The following is a 17,914-nucleotide window of genomic DNA, read 5'->3' as shown; positions in this document are numbered from 1 at the left end:
TTCGCATGACTTCGAAGGCACCCCTATCAGGCAAGGCCGGAGGTCCCCACTCTGAGGAGACAATGACCCCCCGGCACCGGCAGGGATGGCTCCGAGGCCGATGTCGGAGCTGAACTCACCAGCGCCGATGCTCCGAGAGGGAAAACGGGGTCAGACAAGGGTCCGATGCCACTCCCCCTCGGAGCCGACGAAGGAAGCTCGGCACTGAGATCCCTCCAATGAGGAAATCGGAGCAGACGACAGAGCCGAAAGGGAAGGTATCGGCTCCGAAGCACCGACAGCCACGGCTCCGATGAGCCCCGGCTCTGAACACAAAGGAGTCGGAGGAGGAATAAAATCAGGGATGGAAATAGCCGCTGACTGTTGAGTAGGGCTATGCAGCATTTGGGCCAGTGCCTCGGACTTGAGAAGTCTACTCACCACCCTTTGTAAATCATGGTCGGACAGCCTGGAGGACCGAGAGGAATGAGACCTATGGCTCCGCTCCGACAGAAGAGGGGATCCCGGAGCCGAATGGATGGAGCCGATGGAAGGGGACCTAGACCTCTTCTTTGAAGGTGGCTCCGATAAGCCTACTGAGTCTTGTCAACCACGGCTCCAGCCGGAGCCGAGGTAATGGTATTAGATTTGGAAACATCGGCTCCAGCCGGAGCCGATGTCTAAGCCATTTTAATGCTTCCAGGGGACGGCTCTGAAACTGGAGCCGATGGTCTGGAAGTCTTAGAAGGCTTCCCTGACATAGACTGGGTCGGGGGGCCTTCAGGCTTTAACAAGCCACGTAGAATCAACTTATTTTTGCGTTCCTGCAGGACTCTATGGCTGAAAGCATGGCACACAGCACATGAGTCCTGCAGGTGCAGAGTTCCCAGGCAGTATACACAAGAAGTGTGACCGTCTGTCAGAGACATTTTCTGACAGCACGAATCACACTTCTTGAAGCCTGAGACCTTGGAGTCTTTAGACATCCTAAAAAGCTGAGTGAAGAAAAACACAACACACAGACACACCCTTAACCAAAATAAAAATCCAGTCACACTGAAGGACTAGGGAAAGGAGAGGGAGACGGCCAAAGGCCTAAAGTTAAGAAGGGAATAAAAAGGGAATTCTAACACAAGAGGGGACCCGATTTAAACTAATGAAATACTTTAAATAAAACTAAGCTAAATGGAAAAAAATAGAGGTTGAAATTGAAGTTTCTGAACAAGAAAACTTACTAACCTGCCAGAGCCGGTAGAAGAAGCACCTCGTCAGCTAAGCGGCAAACGAGATCTGAGTAGTTACCGCCTAGCATTGTGGGATATAGGGGAGCCTCGAGCCGGTGGAATTAGCTCTCGAGCTTTAGTATTGGCCGAGTCGGAGCCGAGGATCGGCTCTGAACCCCATCCAGCAAGAATGAAGGCGAGATTGACAACTTAACATGGTATGTTTCTGTTTCTTTACTTTTGCAGAACATACATGATTTTTCATGTATTTTGCTCTCCCTTCCTTAACATATTCCAATAGAGGTCTGGCTGCTCACTGGTACTTTAGCAGCCAGAATTGTTTCTATTGGTTTATGGTCTGTTTACAATGGGCATATTGGTTGGGCTCTCCATCAGCGTCCACATTTATGAATAATAATGACCCGTCATTGTATAATTGCTAAAAATATGAAGTTAGAGTACTATGGTGAGTTTGTAACTGGTCACCTTTCCAAGACAGCTGCAGGAGCATAAAGTAAATGCTAAGTGGTTACTTGTAGTGTTAAGGTCACAGAGAGCTCAGATGGCATTTTGAACTCTGTGGTATTGGTGGCCACAATTTAAATTACACAAGACTGCAAGCAACAGTCTTGGGGCTTGACATGTAGAAAAAGAACATCAAGAATAAACCGTATGGGACAGAAAACAATAGGATCTTAAGAAGACTCTAAATGTATATGTGCTTGCTAGAGTGACTTACATTCTTATGCTTGCACCATTCTTTCAAACATGTTTAAAAGTGTATGGTAAATCTAAAAAGAGAAGGCATTTTAAAGAAATAATCTGGTCAGATAAAGGATGGTGATATTAGGTTGCATGAGAAAAAGATTTGTAATGAGACAGATCAGCTAAGATGGATGTCATACATATATTTTAATAAAGAATAAATCAAAAGTTGTCGAAGTGCTAGCAGAAAATGTGATGCATTTGACAGTGTGGCAAATGGGGTGTGCAAAACCCATTGGAGAACAATAAGCAGGATATTAAGTGCATTTTCTTTAAACTGTAGAATGAAACCTGTAGACTTCAATGTAGTTAAAAGTATTTTAATTTAGAATGGATGAAACCAGACAACATAGTGACTCTAGGTTTTAAGGAATTTTTAAATATTTAACATTTGATTAGTAAAGTCCAGTGCCAGGTAGTGTTAGCCGAGATAATCGATACAGATTTTAGTTGCTTTAGAGTGTGTAGAATAAGAAAGACTGCTATCTTAAATCCATGATATTCTCACTTAATTTTGGCGGAGATTGTATTGCACAGATAAAATTTAATGTGTACATTCTTTACAGAAGTGATAGTTTGCAGATTAATTGTGAATTAGTAAGATTTTAAAAGGTACAGAAATCTGCAGCAGGAGTATATTGTTAAATTAGAAGTTATGTACCTACCATAACGTTCCATGTTAGTTGTCTTCTCTCGCCTTCTTTCTTGCTGGATGGGTTCGGAGCCGATCCTCGGCTCCGACTCGGCACTTGCTAAGCTCGAGAGCTAATTTTACCAGCTCGAGGCAACCCTATATCCCATGATGCAAGGCGGAGACTACCCAGATCTCGTTTGGTAGCTAAAGAAATAGTAATATTTTCTTCCAAATGAAGAGGAGGAAGAAAAATAACAATACTAAATAACATCATAACCCTCTAGAAAGGATCAACCTAATCTAGTGACACTAGAAGTTGAACAGCTAGAAAATGGGAATAACCTCTTAATAGAAGATGCATAATCTTCCCGTTCTGACCAGGCTAGGGGGATGGAGGGCAGGACGCAAGAAAGAAGGCGAGAGAAGACAATTAACATGGAACGTTATGGTAGGTACATAACTTCTAAATGTTAAGTTGTCAATCTCGCCTTCATTCTTGCTGGATGGGACCGCATCCCTAGCACCTCTATCCTGGGTGGCTCAATGGAACAGACTCTTGAGAACGGTGGAACCAAAATTCGCTCCGTCTCTGGAGGCCAAGTCTAATTTGTAATGTGAAACAAAGGTATGAGGAGAGGCCCATGTGGCTGCTGCACAAATAGTGTCTATTGGAAGTCTAGCTTGAAAAGCTGTAGATGTAGCTAGAGCTCTGGTAGAATGGGATTTTGGCTTAGAAATCAACTCTTTGCCTCTGAGCTGATAAATGTAAGTGATCACAGAAGACAGCCATCTAGATAAAGTTACCTTAGAAACTGGAAGGCCTTTCCTGTTCTCTGCATAGGATAGAAACAGTTGATCAGATTTCCTAAAAATTTTAGTCTTGTCCAGATAATATCTGAGCTGGCGGTGAACATCAAGACAATGTAACTTTTGTTCCGCTCTATCAGAATAATTCGGGAAAAATACTGGAAGATCAGTGGATTGATTTAGGTTCGTCTGCGATGCCACTTTTGGTAAGAAAGACGGATTAGTTCTTAGAGATACCCTATCTTTGTGGAATATTAAATAGGGAGGACGAATGCAGAGAGCATGAAGCTCAGATACTCTCCTGGCAGAAGTAATGGCAACTAGAAAAAGTGTCTTCCAAGAAAGCAATTTCAAAGAACAGGCAGCTGCAGGTTCGAACGGGGGAAGAATCAAGGATGTTAAAATTAAATTTAGATCCCACTGTGGTGGGGGGGTCTCTAATCGGAGGTTTCAATTAAAAGATACCTCGAAGGAATGCCTTGCAAAGTTTGTGACATAATGTTGTGGTCCAAAAGGCCTATATGAAAATTTGAAATGGCTGCCAGTTGAACTTTCACTGTGGAAGAAGAGGATCCTGAATGAAAAATCTCAGCTAGGAAGTCCAATACCGAATGAATTAGAGCAGTATAGGGGTCTATGTTCCTAGCTTTTGCCCAGAAAGAGAAACGTCACCATTTACTAGTGTAAATCTTTCTGGTAGAAGATTTTAGGGAAGCTACTATGATATCCCGTACAGGATTAGAAATCATAGGAAGCCTGGCTAAGGATGGAAGTGGAGCAACCAAGCAGTGAGGTTGAGAGAAGGTATGGATTGGTGCAGTTGACCCGACTGGTGGGTCAGAAGATCTGGAACCGGGTCCAGATGCCATGGCTGTACCAAGAGATAATGATGTAGGAACGGAAACCATATCTGTCGAGGCCAATAAGGGGCAATGAGAATCAACTTGGCTCTCAAGGCGGTTGCTTTCTGAATTAGCTGAGGTATCAGTGGAAAAGGGGGGAAAGGCATAAAGAAGTCCCCGGGGCCAATCTTGGGTTAGAGCGCCTCTGGGGGATGGCCTGGAAGGGGGAAGAGAGAGAAGAAGTCTGGGCATTTGCTGTTTTGAGGTGTAGCGAAAAGGTCGCAGCAAGGAAGGCCCCAGTTCTGAAAAATCTCTTCCGTCACTGATTGTTTGAGAGACCACTCGTGAGGCATGAGAATAGCTCTGCTCAATCTGTCCGCTATGATGTTGGATTTCCTGGGGATGTGCATTGCTATCAGAAACCGGTGAGAGGAGATTGCCCATTGCCAAAGTCTGAGAGCCTCTCGACACAGTGGATAGGACTTGGTTCCACCCTGTTTGTTTATATACCACACTACGGACATATTGTCCATTTGGACTGCAATAGTTCCCAGGGGAAGAGAGTCGTTGAGGGCTTGCAACGTTAAAAGCACCGCTCTCATCTCCAGAACATTTATGTGCAGATGGTACTCGAAAGGTTGCCAAGTGCCATGGACCATTCTGCCCTGATAATGCCCCCCCACCCGATCAGGGAGGCATCCGATGTAACCGTGGCAACCGGGGCAAGAGGAACAAAGGGTCTGCCTTGATGGATTCGAGGGGACGGTATCCACCAAGTCAGATGCCTTTTGCAAGTTGGAGTTACTATGATCTCGTGACGCATGGGAAGTTGTTGAAAAGACCATTGGGTGAATAGCATCCATTGTAGAAGACGCATGTAAAAGCTGGCAAGGGGAAGAAGTATTATGGCAGCCGCCATAAGACCCAATACCTTCAGAGCAAATCTGGCCTGAATTTTGTTGCTGAGAAGAATCACCTGGACGTGTCTTTGAATGTCCAAGATCCTTTGGTCTGTTAACTTTGCTGAAAGTTGTACGGTGTCCAATCTTGCGCCTATAAAAGTAATAGATTGACAAGGCGACAAGGCAGATTTTTCGAAATTTATAGAAATTCCTAGCCCTCTGCAAATGTGAATGGTGTAATTTCTGGCTTGGAGAAGCTGATGCCTGGTGGTGGCAGTGAGGAGCCAGTCATCTAGATATGGAAACACCTGGAATCATTGACGTCTCAGGTGAGCTGTAACCACTGCCATACATTTGGTGAACACTCTGGGGGCTGTAGTGAGTCCAAAGGGCAGGGCTTTGAATTGGAAGTGACTGGTCCCCAGCTGAAAGCGGAGAAATCTTCTGGAGCATCTGTGAATTTTTATGTGATAGTACGCATCCTGAAGATCTATCGAGCACATCCAATTGTCCTTGCCCAGAAAGGGCAGAATGGACTGAAGCGTGACCATCCGGAATCTTGATTTCTTTACAAACTTGTTGAGTTTGCTCAGATCTAATATTGGTCTCCAGTCCCCTGTCTTTTGGAACTAAAAGAACCTTGAGTAGATTCCGGATCCTATTTGGTCCGCTGGGACTGGCTGGATGGCTCTTTTTGCTAGCAGTTTTGATATTTCTAGTACTGCTAGTTCCCTTAGACCGGGTGGAACGTCTGGAAGGGTTCCCTTTTGTTGAATTGGGGTTTGAATAAAGGGAATTTTGTAACCCTCGGATATAATTGGCTGTACCCATTTGTCTTGAGAAAGGGAAAGCCAGGCTATTGGGTACAGCAATAATTTTCCCCCGACTGCCTCCGAAGGCGGACAAATTGGGCAACATCTCAGGGATGCTAGAAGGGTTGGTCAGAAAGAGGCTCTCTGCTACCCTGATTCTCCGGACCACCTCTGCCCCTAGGGCGGCATCTATTTTTGTTACCCCCTCTGCCTCTGGGGGTAAACTGACTTTGTGTGTCAAGCGTGACTCCTTGAGATTTGCGGAACCACATTTTCCCTCCCTTCTGTCCTTTGGGGTAAGGTCTTGAAGGGGTGGAGAAACGGACTCCTATGGCAGAAAGAGTCTTGCCATCTTGTTCGCATCTAGTCAAAGTGTCTTTCACTTGAGGTCCGAACAAGGTCGACCCATCAAAGGGGGAGTTTGTGAAGGATGCCTTGAAGGGGTCTGCAAAATTACAAAGCCGCATCCAGGACTGATGCCTTAAAGCCACTCCTGTGCCTACGGCCCTACTCGCTCCATCGACTGCATAAGAAATGAGCCGCGTGGAGGAGTTAACAATGGAGTTAAGGATTCCTAGCTGTGAGCTAATCTTATCCTGAGACCCAGCAGCTGACGGATCCTGTAAAACTTCTCCCAACTCTTTAAGAACATCTCTTTGAAGGCGGGTGAAGTGGCATAAGTAGTTCAGCGATCTCATGGCAAAAGTCGCTGAAGAAAAAATCCGCTTGCCGTACCTGTCCATAGTCCTAGAATCCTTGTTAGGAGGATGGACAGGTACTGAAGGATCAGCTAATTCCTTCTTGGTGGCAGCAGCCACCACCATGGCATCAACTGGGACACCCTTTGTTAAATATTGTCTATCTTGTGGGGCCGTAATAAATTTTGAAATCCTCCTAGGGATAGGTCCCACCAAATCCGGAGCCATCCACGCCTTCCGAGCCACTACCTCCATAAGAGGGTCGAAAGGCGGAGACACCCAGGAGGTGGAAGGTTGAGATACGAACGCCTCCAGGTATACTGACTCGTCCTCGGAAGGATTAAGGGAGGGCCAGTTCCCCCTCTGCTTAAGGAGTTCAAGGATGTCTGAGAATGAGACATCCTCAGAGGGGGACCTTGGGGATCCCTCCGACTCATCCAGGTCAGTATCTGATGTAGTAGACTCAGGGGAGTCTAGATGTTTCCAATTACATGTCCTCTTACACAGGGGTTCACCTGACGGATCAGGAGAAGCATCGGAAGAGGAAGATATTCCCAATGGGGAAACCACCTGAGGCGTTGGATCTCTGGGTCCGGGAGCAAGAGAGTGGGAAGAGACGTCAGCAGGCACTGTAGTAGGAGGAGCTGATGGAACTGTCCATTGACTAAGCCCAGGGGCTAGTACACTCCTCATCACCTCGAAGGCTCCCCCGTCAGAGAGACCAGAAAGTTCCCGCTCCGAAGAGATAGGAACCCCAGGCCTCACCGAGAGGGAAGGCTCCGAGGCAGATGTCGGGGCCGAGCTCACCAACGCCGAAGCTCCGAGAGGGAGAACGGGGTCGGGCAAGGGTCCGATGCCACTCGCCCCCCTCGGAGCCGACGAGAGAGACCAGAAGCCCGGATCCCTCCAATGAAGGTCTCAAGGAGGAAATCGGAGCAGAGGACGACTGAGCCGAAAGGGGTAGTATCGGCTCCGAAGCCACAATGGTGCCGGTTCCGAGGAGCTCCGGCTCCGAGCTCTGTAAGAGAGTCGAAGGAGGAATGTTTGGTGGATGTGAAATAGCTACCGTCTGTTGAGATGGGCTATGGAGTATTTGGGCCAATGCCTGAGACTTTAATAGTCTACTCACCACTCTCTCGAGGTCGTGATCAGACAGCCTGGACGACCGAGAAGAACAGCTCCGATGGCTCTGCTCCAAGAGCAAGGGTGATCTCGGAGCCGAACGTATGGATTCCACTGAAGTGGATCGAGATCTCTTTTTTGAGATCGATGGAGCCAACGGAGCCAAAAATACGTCGGCTCCAGCCGGAGCCGACACTGAATGTCTGGATTGGACAGTATTGGCTCCGGCCGGAGCCGATCTCGACCCTGGTGAGGGTGAACCCGAAGCCGACGGATTTGAAGTTTCAGCCGAAGGCTTAACAGGTTTCGAGGACTTCCCCGGCGCCGACTTAGTCGGGGAGCTCTCGGGCTTCAATAAGCCCCTTAATATCAGCTTATTTCTTTGCTCCTGCAGGACTCTTGGGCTGAAAGCATGACAGATAGCACAAGAATCCTGCAGGTGCAAATATCCCAGGCAATAAACACAAGAAGTGTGACAGTCTGTCAGAGACATCTTCTGACAGCACGAGTCACACTTCTTGAAGCCTGAGACCTTAGTGTCCTTCGACATAACTGTGTCGAGGAAACACAATACAGTAACACACACACAAAAACACTCAATCCAACAATTTAAAATAAACAGGGATAACACACAGCCATACACAAACAATCCCTGACAGGAAAAAATTTAGGGAGGGGAAGGCCTAAGGCCTAAGCTAGGGAAAGGGAATAAATTACTCGAAAAAAAGGGAACACTGAAGGGAATAGGGTTAAAGTAAGTCATTAAGGTTAACAAAACACAAATATATATATAAATTTAAAGGGGGGTAGACGAAAAGTCTCAAAAACTATTCACTTACCTAGAGCTGGTAAAAGAAGGCACCTCGTTAGCGGCGCAAAGCGAGATCTGGGTAGTCTCCGCCTTGCATCATGGGATATAGGGTTGCCTCGAGCTGGTAAAATTAGCTCTCGAGCTTAGCAAGTGCCGAGTCGGAGCCGAGGATCGGCTCCAAACCCATCCAGCAAGAATGAAGGCGAGATTGACAACTTAACATCTCATGTTTGTAGGTCTTTCCCACACAGGCAAATGAGCAGCAGTTAATAGAAGATACAAGGGGCTGAGATATTAGCATATGCAGCTAACACAGTGTTGGGAAAAAGTAAGGTACAGAATTAAAATTAAAAAAAGTGCCTGGTTCTGTGGTGCATGGGTCAGTTGTGGTCTAGTTGTGTGGCATTTGACCACTAGCCTTGCAATGGTGCTGGATAGGCCAGGGAAGGGGAGGAATGAAAGAGTAAGTCTCTCTCTCCTTTTCTGGGAGGGGAATACTTTGCAGTACTAATTCTTGGTGGAGACCACTGCTCATGCATTGGAGTTGGCACTGTATGAGCAATATTGTTTTGCTGTCCACTAAACACCCCCCCACACACACACACACACAGTTTGGGGTTACACTTGATTTTATTCAGAAACCAGTCACACAGGTAAATTATTAAATATTGCTTAAAAGAAGCAGACAGAGATTTATACTATCTTGGCATGTTAAGCCTGTTGATCATATGAAAAAATATTGCTGTTTTTGTAAATGATTGTGTTGTGTTGATGAAAGTGCACGAGTGTGTTTAAATGTTTGACAGTGGTTCTCACAAGTGATTAACCAGTCACAAGGTATACAGTATAAAAGAGAGTAATCTGGGAGGTTAGTCAGTTACTTAATTCTTCATTGAATGTACTTTGTTGAAAGGGAGACTTGGAATCATGGACTGGGAGAAGGCAAAGTTGGAATAGTCTGTGGAGCATCCTTTGCGGACTGTGTTTAATTTTGGAACTGAGCGGGAGACGTAGGAGAAAGGTCTAGATTTTAAAAGAGTACTGTTGGAGTGCTTGATCTCTGGAGTTGAGAGTTAGACCTAGGAGGAAGGCCTACAGCTTGGAAGTGCATTGTGAAGTACTTGAGCTGCTAGTGAGGGTTAGGAAGAAAGCCTACAACCTGGAACTGTATTGCTATTTTTTGGACAGCTTATGACCTGAAAAGGCTTCTTGGACTGAACTGAACTATTCTAAAGGTACCATTTTTTTGGTAAGACAAAGTGAGATACTGTTTCAGTTTGCAAGTTTAGTAAAAGTGAGTTTTCATAATGTCCTGTGTTGGTGCTGAAAGCAGGTTGTATTTCATGCAGAACACTTGTTTGTGAAGTACTAAGTGAGTCTGTTGCTAGCCAAGTGAGTGCAATTTAACCTTGTTGATTGAGGGAGTGTGGAGTAGTTTTGTTTAGTGCTAAACCTTTCCAAAAAAAAAAAAAAGAGTGAAATTGTATTCCTGCCAGCAGAGCCATTTCTGCCTTTGTTGTTCATCTGTAGACTGATTTTCATTCTGGCTTGAACTTTTCCAGTGTTTGGGACTGTAAAACTTGAGAAAATGTTTTCCTAGTGGTTTACTGAATTCAGAAGTGTTAATAAACACTGATTCTGTCTCTTCCTTCCCTCAGTGGATGGGTCTTTCAGTCCGATTTGTGATATGACTTTGGTCACTCAAGACTTTGGATCCAAAGCTTGGTCTCCTCCCCCTGCACACAACTTCCTTCAAACCCTAACATTACATTGGGTTTCATTTGCAGCTCCTTTGCTCCAAGCACAGATCTGCTTTGCTCAGGTGTGCATTTTCCACAGATTAGTGTTTTTTTTTTTTTTTTTTAAACTTTTACTGCATCTTCCCTATGGTCAGTCTGGTCGACAAGCAGTTTTTCTGAAGCAGACATGGACAGATGATGAGGAAATGTCTTAGGAGTCGCATTTAATTGAGGGCCTTCCTGGCTTCTGCCACTGCTAGATACAGGAGTTTAGTTTCTCCCCCTCATTATGTCATAGCTCCTACCCCAAGCCAATTTTCGGGTTTGGGCACAATGGATCCAAGTGTTCCACAGAGCTTGTCTGTGTCAGCCCTGAAGACTTGGCTTTCTTCCACTTTGGCACCATGTCTGATCTTAGTAGTTTTGCCTGTGTCAGATCTGGAAGGCTTTCAAGGTTGAAGCACTGGCTTTAGATCTGGGGGGACAGGTGCAACTCTGAAGTTTTTGGAGCCTTCTCTTCCTGTTGGAGCCCTGAAGCTGGACAGATCTGCTCCAGTGTCTGCCTCAGAACAGAGACAGGCTTAATTTTGAGGTTTGTCTAGATTGGTTGCCTCGGCTCCCTACAGACAGATTTCAGGTTCCCTTTTGACTTAGGCATTCAAGGCTGTAGAAAGAGAGAGCACTGTCCCTTTTGGATGAGCGGACTTCTCTCACTCACTGGATTCCACTCATCACCTATAGAATACCCTTCAGTCCTGTTGGGACAGCTGGTTTGGTTGCACTTTTAGACAGTCCACACTGGGGAAACCTAGATCTCTTCCGAGTCTTCCCTGGAACATCCCATCATGGAAGCTGCTTAGATGCATACTTGTAAGAAGAGGCATGTTGTCTTCCCCCAGGAATCACTCACAGAAGACACTCGCGTCAGTGAGGGGGAGGAGTCCCCAGATCCCCCCTTAAGAAGATATCATTTCGTGCGATCCTCAAACTTTTGAGACAGCAAGTCTGATGGTTCACTGAAGCCCCCTTCCAAGAGGAGTCAATGCATCTTGTGGCTTTTGGGTCTGGCCTGGCTACTTCTTGGGGTGGTACTTCCTGCTGATTATGTAGTGGATCTCATCTCCAAGTGGGCATGGAAGGAGGCAGACATAGCTGATCCAGTTCCCGCAATCCAGACAAATATATTGTTTCTCCAAAGGACCACTTTTACTGGAGCAAGAGTCTAGTGGCAGATGCCACCAAGAAAGATCTAGCGGAGTAGAGTTCTTCTTGTCGCCCTTCTCAACAGGGAGTCTAGTGCATTTGAAAGATTCTGGAAGCAGGTGTGTACGCTTCTGCTACCTTTACTTTGAAGAAGCTCAATTACTTTGCACATGCCACAAGGCTCCAGAGGGATTTGACTAAAGAAATCTCCAAATCCCTTTCTGGGTCCATGTCTGCAGAGAGCAAGAAAACCTTGGCTTCTCAGTTAACTACCCTACAGTGTATTTCAAATCTTTGATATGCATAATACCTAATGCAGCAGAGGGCGCTTCAACAGCTGCAGGTACCAGCATTACTGGAAGGGGATATGCCTAGATGCACATGTGTGACTTTGCGTAGCACTTCAAGACATTCTTTTTGAATGTTCCTTGTGATGACTCAACTCTCATGAGGCTTAAAGTCAAGGAAATAATTTCCAGAAGTAAACAGGAAGGAAAGACCCTTTCTGCCATTGGAATATGGTTTTCTAACCACAGAGGTCTTTCTGCAGGAACCAAAAAGGGGCTAGATACTATGGTTCTGGAAATCTCAACGGTTTTTCTCCCAAAACTGCTGGAGGTATACACCCTCCCCCCCAGCAATGTGGGAAACTCTGATATTAAACATCTGCCCTATTTTGGAGGTGAGCCGCAAAACCCAGGCTTCAGGGGACCTTTCTCAAAGAGGCCTTACCAGCACTTTTGAATGGTTGCTTGATGTACTCTGGAGGCAGTTGGATGGCACTTATCACTGCACCCCAAAGTCCTGGATATCCATCCCAAGAGACAAATGGGTGCTGATAATAACCAAAGACTATTACATTCCATTTTTGTCTTATCTCCCACTATCAAAAAGTTACCAATTATAGAAATAGAAAAGCTGCTAAACAAGTGAGTCATCCAACAGGTCCCATCAGACCAACACAGATCTGGAACTTATTCAAGATTATTTTTGGTGCCAAAAAAAGAATGGGGTCCTCAGGTCAATATTGGACCTCAGTCAATTCAATCAGTATGGCAAAAAGGCAAAGTTCTGGATATTCACTGTTCAGTTTATTCTCCTACTACTGAGAGAGTGGGTGGTTAGATGTGCTCCATAGACTTGCAGGATGTGTACTATCATATCAAGGTGGACAGGCAATGCAGGAGGATTCTCCACTTCCACCTGGGAGCTAGTTAATTCCAATGCAGAGCCCTGCCCTTTGGCCTCTAAACAGCCCCCTAGGTGTTCACCAAGTGTATAGCAGTGGTCACACACTACTTCCAATTGCAAGGACTCCATGTTTTCATATATATATATATATATGTATGTGTGTGTGTGTGTGTGTGTGTATGTATGTGTGTATATATATATGTATATATATATATATATATATATATATATATATATATATAGCTTGTTTATTTCTGCCCTCACCAGGAGTCTATTCATCCATGCGAGAAACTGTTTGTTGCATCTTTGCTCATGGAAGGGCATGGCATTGTAGTGAACTTGAACAAGTCCGACATGTCTGTAGTCTGGTACATCAACAGACAGGGAGAAACCCACTTATACTTATTTTGTTGAGAAGAGATGTGTGTGTTTGACAGTGATTAATACCCTCCAACTGCTTTCTAATAGCAATGTACATTCTCGGGAAATCCACTGTTTTAGCAGACTGCTTGAGCAGGACCATCTTCTTCCCTCATGAGTGGTCCCTCAATCTGAAGGTGGCAGAACCGATTTTCTGATGCTGGGGGCCAACAGTGCTGCAATCTTTGCCTCCTGTCACAATACCAAGTTAGCAGGTTCTTTGCCCTAATCCCCCCCCAGACGGGGAGTCATTGAGGGACGATCTGACCCACAATTCCCCTCCCAGTCTGCTATATACCTTCTCTCATTCCAAGATTTTTGCAGAAAGAATCAGACAGGAAGATCATGATAATCCTAATTGACCCCTTCTGGCCTCTGCAAGTATGGTTTTCTTACCTCTGGCCTCATCGGATGTCCTTATGAGAGGAGAATTGTAAGCAGCAGATGTGAGTGTTGAGGAAGAGGAGTTTACTTGAGTTGCACTGAGGGAGATAGAGGAAAGTAAAAATACCTGATCAGAGTTCTGAACCCACTTCTCCTTAGTATGGCCTTGTCTTTCGGCTTTTCCCGGTTAGGGGTCGCCACAGCGGAACTCCGGTCCGCTAATGATTGGCAGTAGATTTTTACGTGCTGGCTTGCCAGGCCTAACGCGCACAACCTTCAACGAAGGAATGCCCATTCACGCATGTTGCCACACAGAAGACGCTCTAACTGAGAATCGAATGGGCAACGTCTAACTGTGAGGCGACAACGCTACCGCAGCACCACCACCCCAGTAAAATCATTACTTCAAGCCGTGAGTAATCATATACATAGTGACACAGTAACAAAGTAAATGTGGTGTGTTTTGAGAGACTTTTTGTGGCGGGTTATGTAAGTGGGTGGATATGCATTCATCCTGTCATCCTGAGATAAATGAAAAGCAACTGAGGAAAGGAAAAACTCTGACACAGTAGCGTTGATTCACCAAAGGAACTAGGAAAATTGTAAAAGGCAGAGACTAAAAAAAAAAGTTTGGTTACAGTAGAATGGAGTCTGTAGGAATGACACAGTAGCAGAACACTGAAACTGTAAGAGATATTAGTATGGAAAATGAAGGAAATATAGGACAGAAATATACCCAAACTTGACTTGTTAGTACTGAAACAGACAGGGCAGAGATGGATCAAAGACCAGTAAGTGGGGACATTCCAAGCAGGGCAAGTGTAGATGGTGAAGTAAACAGGTGAACACAGAGTTCTAAGCCAATTTCTACTGGTGGTTGTTCTTCTTTCGACTTTTCCCGGTTAGGGGTCACCACAGCAGAACTCCGGTCTGCTAATAATTGGCAGTAGATTTTTTTATGGGTGCCGAGGTGCCAGCTTGACATCCAACCATCTGCGAAAGCACTCCCATTTGACGCATGTCTTTCGAACGCCACTCGACCGCAGGGAGGACATGCAAACTCCACACAGAAGGTGCTCCAGCCGAGAATCGAATGGAAGAACCTCTTGCTGTGAGGCAACAATGCTACCGCTGCACCAGCATGGCTCTAAACCTATTTCCACTGGTGTAAAGTAGAAAGTACTATTAACTTTGGATTCTTAAACCACAGGTATCAGTAAACCAAGGAAGAGGTAAAGCTAATAATGTTTATGCTGAGTTTCCCTTTGTAGTGAAGTGGAAAAGGTGAATTTTCTTGTCTGTGGTTTCAATGAGCAGTTAACCAAACACAGGGACTTTACCTCTGTTTAAAAGAGAGAGTACCATGGAAAGCCAAAGTCAGTAAGTTTCTCACTGGAGGGACAGTGTTGTTGTTGAAAGGTAAACTTGGAAGCAGACTAAGAGAGGCCCCAGTAGAAGCTGGTCTTTGGAGCATCACTGTGTTCAAACAACAGTAAAGAAAGAAGTTATGTCAAGGCACATTGCTGAAGAAAATAATCCTGAATGTGTTGACTTATCGGTAAACCACATTACCTTTAAAAAGGGAGATGACTTGTATGGGCAGGGAAATGTTACTCAGAATAGGACAACAGAATCAGAAAATGGACTGGAGGAAGAATACAGACTGAGGAATTCAAACTGCCAAGTAGTTATATCATGTAGTGCAAGCCTGAACTTTCTAATTGAAGTGCATGTTAATATGGAGGGTAGCAAAGCTTTTTACAGTAGAAATGCATTAGCAGCACGTAGTGACATCATTGAGTTCAAACAAGTAGTGCCAAGGATAAATGTGATGGACAAGAATAATGTATTTTAAAGTATGCAGGAAAATCCTTAGGTAGCAGTCCTGAGAGAGTAATGAAAAGTTTTTTAATGTAAACATGAAAGGTAAATGTCTCAGAACTAAGAGCATATTAACAGTGAAGTGAAATTGCTAACGGACCGTATGAATAAGGCAGAAGCCTGTAAGGCCAGTTCCTTCAGAAAGCATAGGTTGTGTGGGTAGTAAGGGTTATCTGGGCATTCTGAATACAGGTAAGTGTTGAGAAAATAGAAGTATATAAGATAAAATGCAGAGGGTGTGCGCAGCTTTTATTGCTGCTAAAGCAGTTAGCCGTGGATGTTCTTCATATTTCACTGTTGCAGTCCTCACATATGGTTATCCAGCTCCTGGTAGCTCTCAGTCGGCTGCAACATACACTTGAACATCTACATTTATGGTAAGTGTACACAACTGTACTTTCTAATGAGGAAACAAGTATTTTTGTTGACCAGTAAATGGAGCTAGAATTAATTTGGAATAGGGGAAATCCCATTTTTCAGGTTGCATGAATAACGTGCAAGAAGGTTTAAAAGGGGTGATAGCCTGCAGTACAGAAACCACTAGAAGGGTAGTGGTTTCTGTTTAAGGAACAGGACAGTTAAAAGGTTTAAAGGGGTGGCACGTACAGTACAAAAACTTGTAAAGGCAGAGTTTCTGCAGAGCTGTATTACAACACTAATTCAGATCAGCTGAAGACTACTTCCAAAGTAAGGTTTTGCCTAGGTTTTAAAGAATACCAGAACCCAAAAGAAGGAATGTGCAGAAAACAGTAGAGGCGTAACTTAAGTGAGATGTATTGTGAAATTGTATTTCCAGTGAAAACGCACAGTGTCCCCAGACTGTTAAGTTGTCAGTGGAGTTGGGTGGTATGCATAAAGGAAGGAGTGATGAGTTCAGAGCCTGCCTAGTTTTGTGCTTGGGGCGTGGGCACTATTTTCTTACCCCCAAAGTTCCATCATAACAAAGTTAAGATGCAATATGAGATAAAACAAGGATGTCTGATAAACTAATCCCAGTCTCTACAAAGACAGCAATACCTCCCTTGTCAAGACTTTCAGGCTAATGAAGTCTTTAATTCCTTCAAGGATGGGACTGTAGCCCTCCCCTTACTTTTGTCCAGAATCATCTTGAGTTTCTGGGTAAGGAGAAAGACAACTCTTAAAGCATCCCATCCTTGGGGCCTATTTTAAGGGTGCTACTTCAGCAGTCTGGGAGTATTCAGATTTTGTTTCTAGGAAGGTAGATGCCCTGTACTAGCGCCTGCAACATAGATAAAAATCCTAATTAAGCATCCTAGAAGAGAAGTTTGAGAACTCTGGTCCAACAGAAGTTCCAGAGACCACAGCACTTCTGTACTGTGAAGACAAGAGGATTTCCATGTTTTGAGTCGCATCCCTAACCTGGCTGTTTCCACCTCTGTGGGGTTTCACTAATCCCTTGTGGATCAAATACTGGTGAAACTTTCAGCCCTTGTTTCTGAGGTCAGGGGTGAAACCCTTAGCATGGCATGCAAAATATCTCCATATGACCCACTCTAGTTTTGGTTCTGATGCTGTAGAAGGCAAAGGTTATAGAAGTGTCTATGCAGAATGATTTGTGACACTGTTTAAATGGTAATCTGAGGCAGGTGGTTCCAAATGCCTCCGTCTGGGGAGAGGTTCTATGTGGTCAAGCCTCCTAGGTTTACAGTCTTGTCTCTGCATTTCATATGTTGTCTTAATCTTGAAACCTGCTTTTATGGTTGCACTTGACATGAATAGGTATTTTTAGTTTTTAAACTTTGCTATGGTACTAGCCTAGTGTCCAGTATTAACAGCCTCAGGATTTTTATTTAGGAAAACTGTAGCTTCTCCATCAGGCAGAAAGGTGCTGATGGTTTTCTTTGGACTGCACACCTTTCATCATGACATCTTTAAAATGTAGACTTTATATGACATGTTTGGAGCAGATGAACTATAGCTCTTGGACTTCCCTCCTGAACTTTAAACAAGAAAGATAACAAGTCTGTGACATGTGGAAGGTACTGATTAAAAAAAAAAGGAATTGTGGCTACAGATACTAATTTGCACCAAATGACACATCTCCATTAGTATAAATGCATTAATTTAAAGTGTTTGTATATTTAATTTAATTGCACATGTATGTTCATCTAATTATGTTCTTTGTAGGACATAAACAAGCGCCTGTCCCTTCCTGCTGACATCCGTCTCCCTGAAGGCTATCTAGAGAAATTTGCTATGAATAGTCCCCCCTTTGACAAACCTTTGAGTAGGAGGCTACGGAGAGCTTCTTTGGTAAGCTTAAAGTAATTAATGTGTCATTGTAATAAGCAATGCTTTTAAAAAGAATAGAGTATGTATCTGAATTTCAAGGTTTGTGCATGTCATAACTGTAGACGTATTTTTCAATACTTTGTTTTCCTACTGTTTTGGATGATGCTCTGTTGCTGTTTTGTTTACTTTTTGGGGGGTTATTTTTCACCCTAAAATTACTTCTTATTGCAAATCAGCAAATTATGATG

At 44.4% G+C, this 17,914-nt stretch overlaps 1 protein-coding gene across 6 annotated transcripts in view; it reads left to right on the top strand.

Moving 5' to 3' along the window:
• LOC122806846 (cyclin-dependent kinase 17-like) overlaps positions 1 to 17,914 on the top strand; it is a 2,140,137-nt gene that overhangs the window by 1,223,165 nt on the left and 899,058 nt on the right. For all 6 annotated transcript variants that reach the window (XM_044077605.1, XM_044077600.1, XM_044077601.1 and 3 more), the window contains one exon: positions 17,562 to 17,687. In XM_044077605.1, the coding sequence (XP_043933540.1) occupies positions 17,562 to 17,687 (126 nt within the window). The remainder of the gene's footprint in view (positions 1 to 17,561; positions 17,688 to 17,914) is intronic.

The sequence above is a fragment of the Protopterus annectens genome, chromosome 7.part0, assembly GCF_019279795.1.
Source record: "Protopterus annectens isolate FY-2018-M chromosome 7.part0, PAN1.0, whole genome shotgun sequence".
In the NCBI taxonomy this organism is placed as follows: domain Eukaryota; kingdom Metazoa; phylum Chordata; order Ceratodontiformes; family Protopteridae; genus Protopterus; species Protopterus annectens.
The sequence above is the reverse complement of the archived record's forward strand: the minus strand, read 5'-3'. Positions and strand labels throughout refer to the sequence as shown.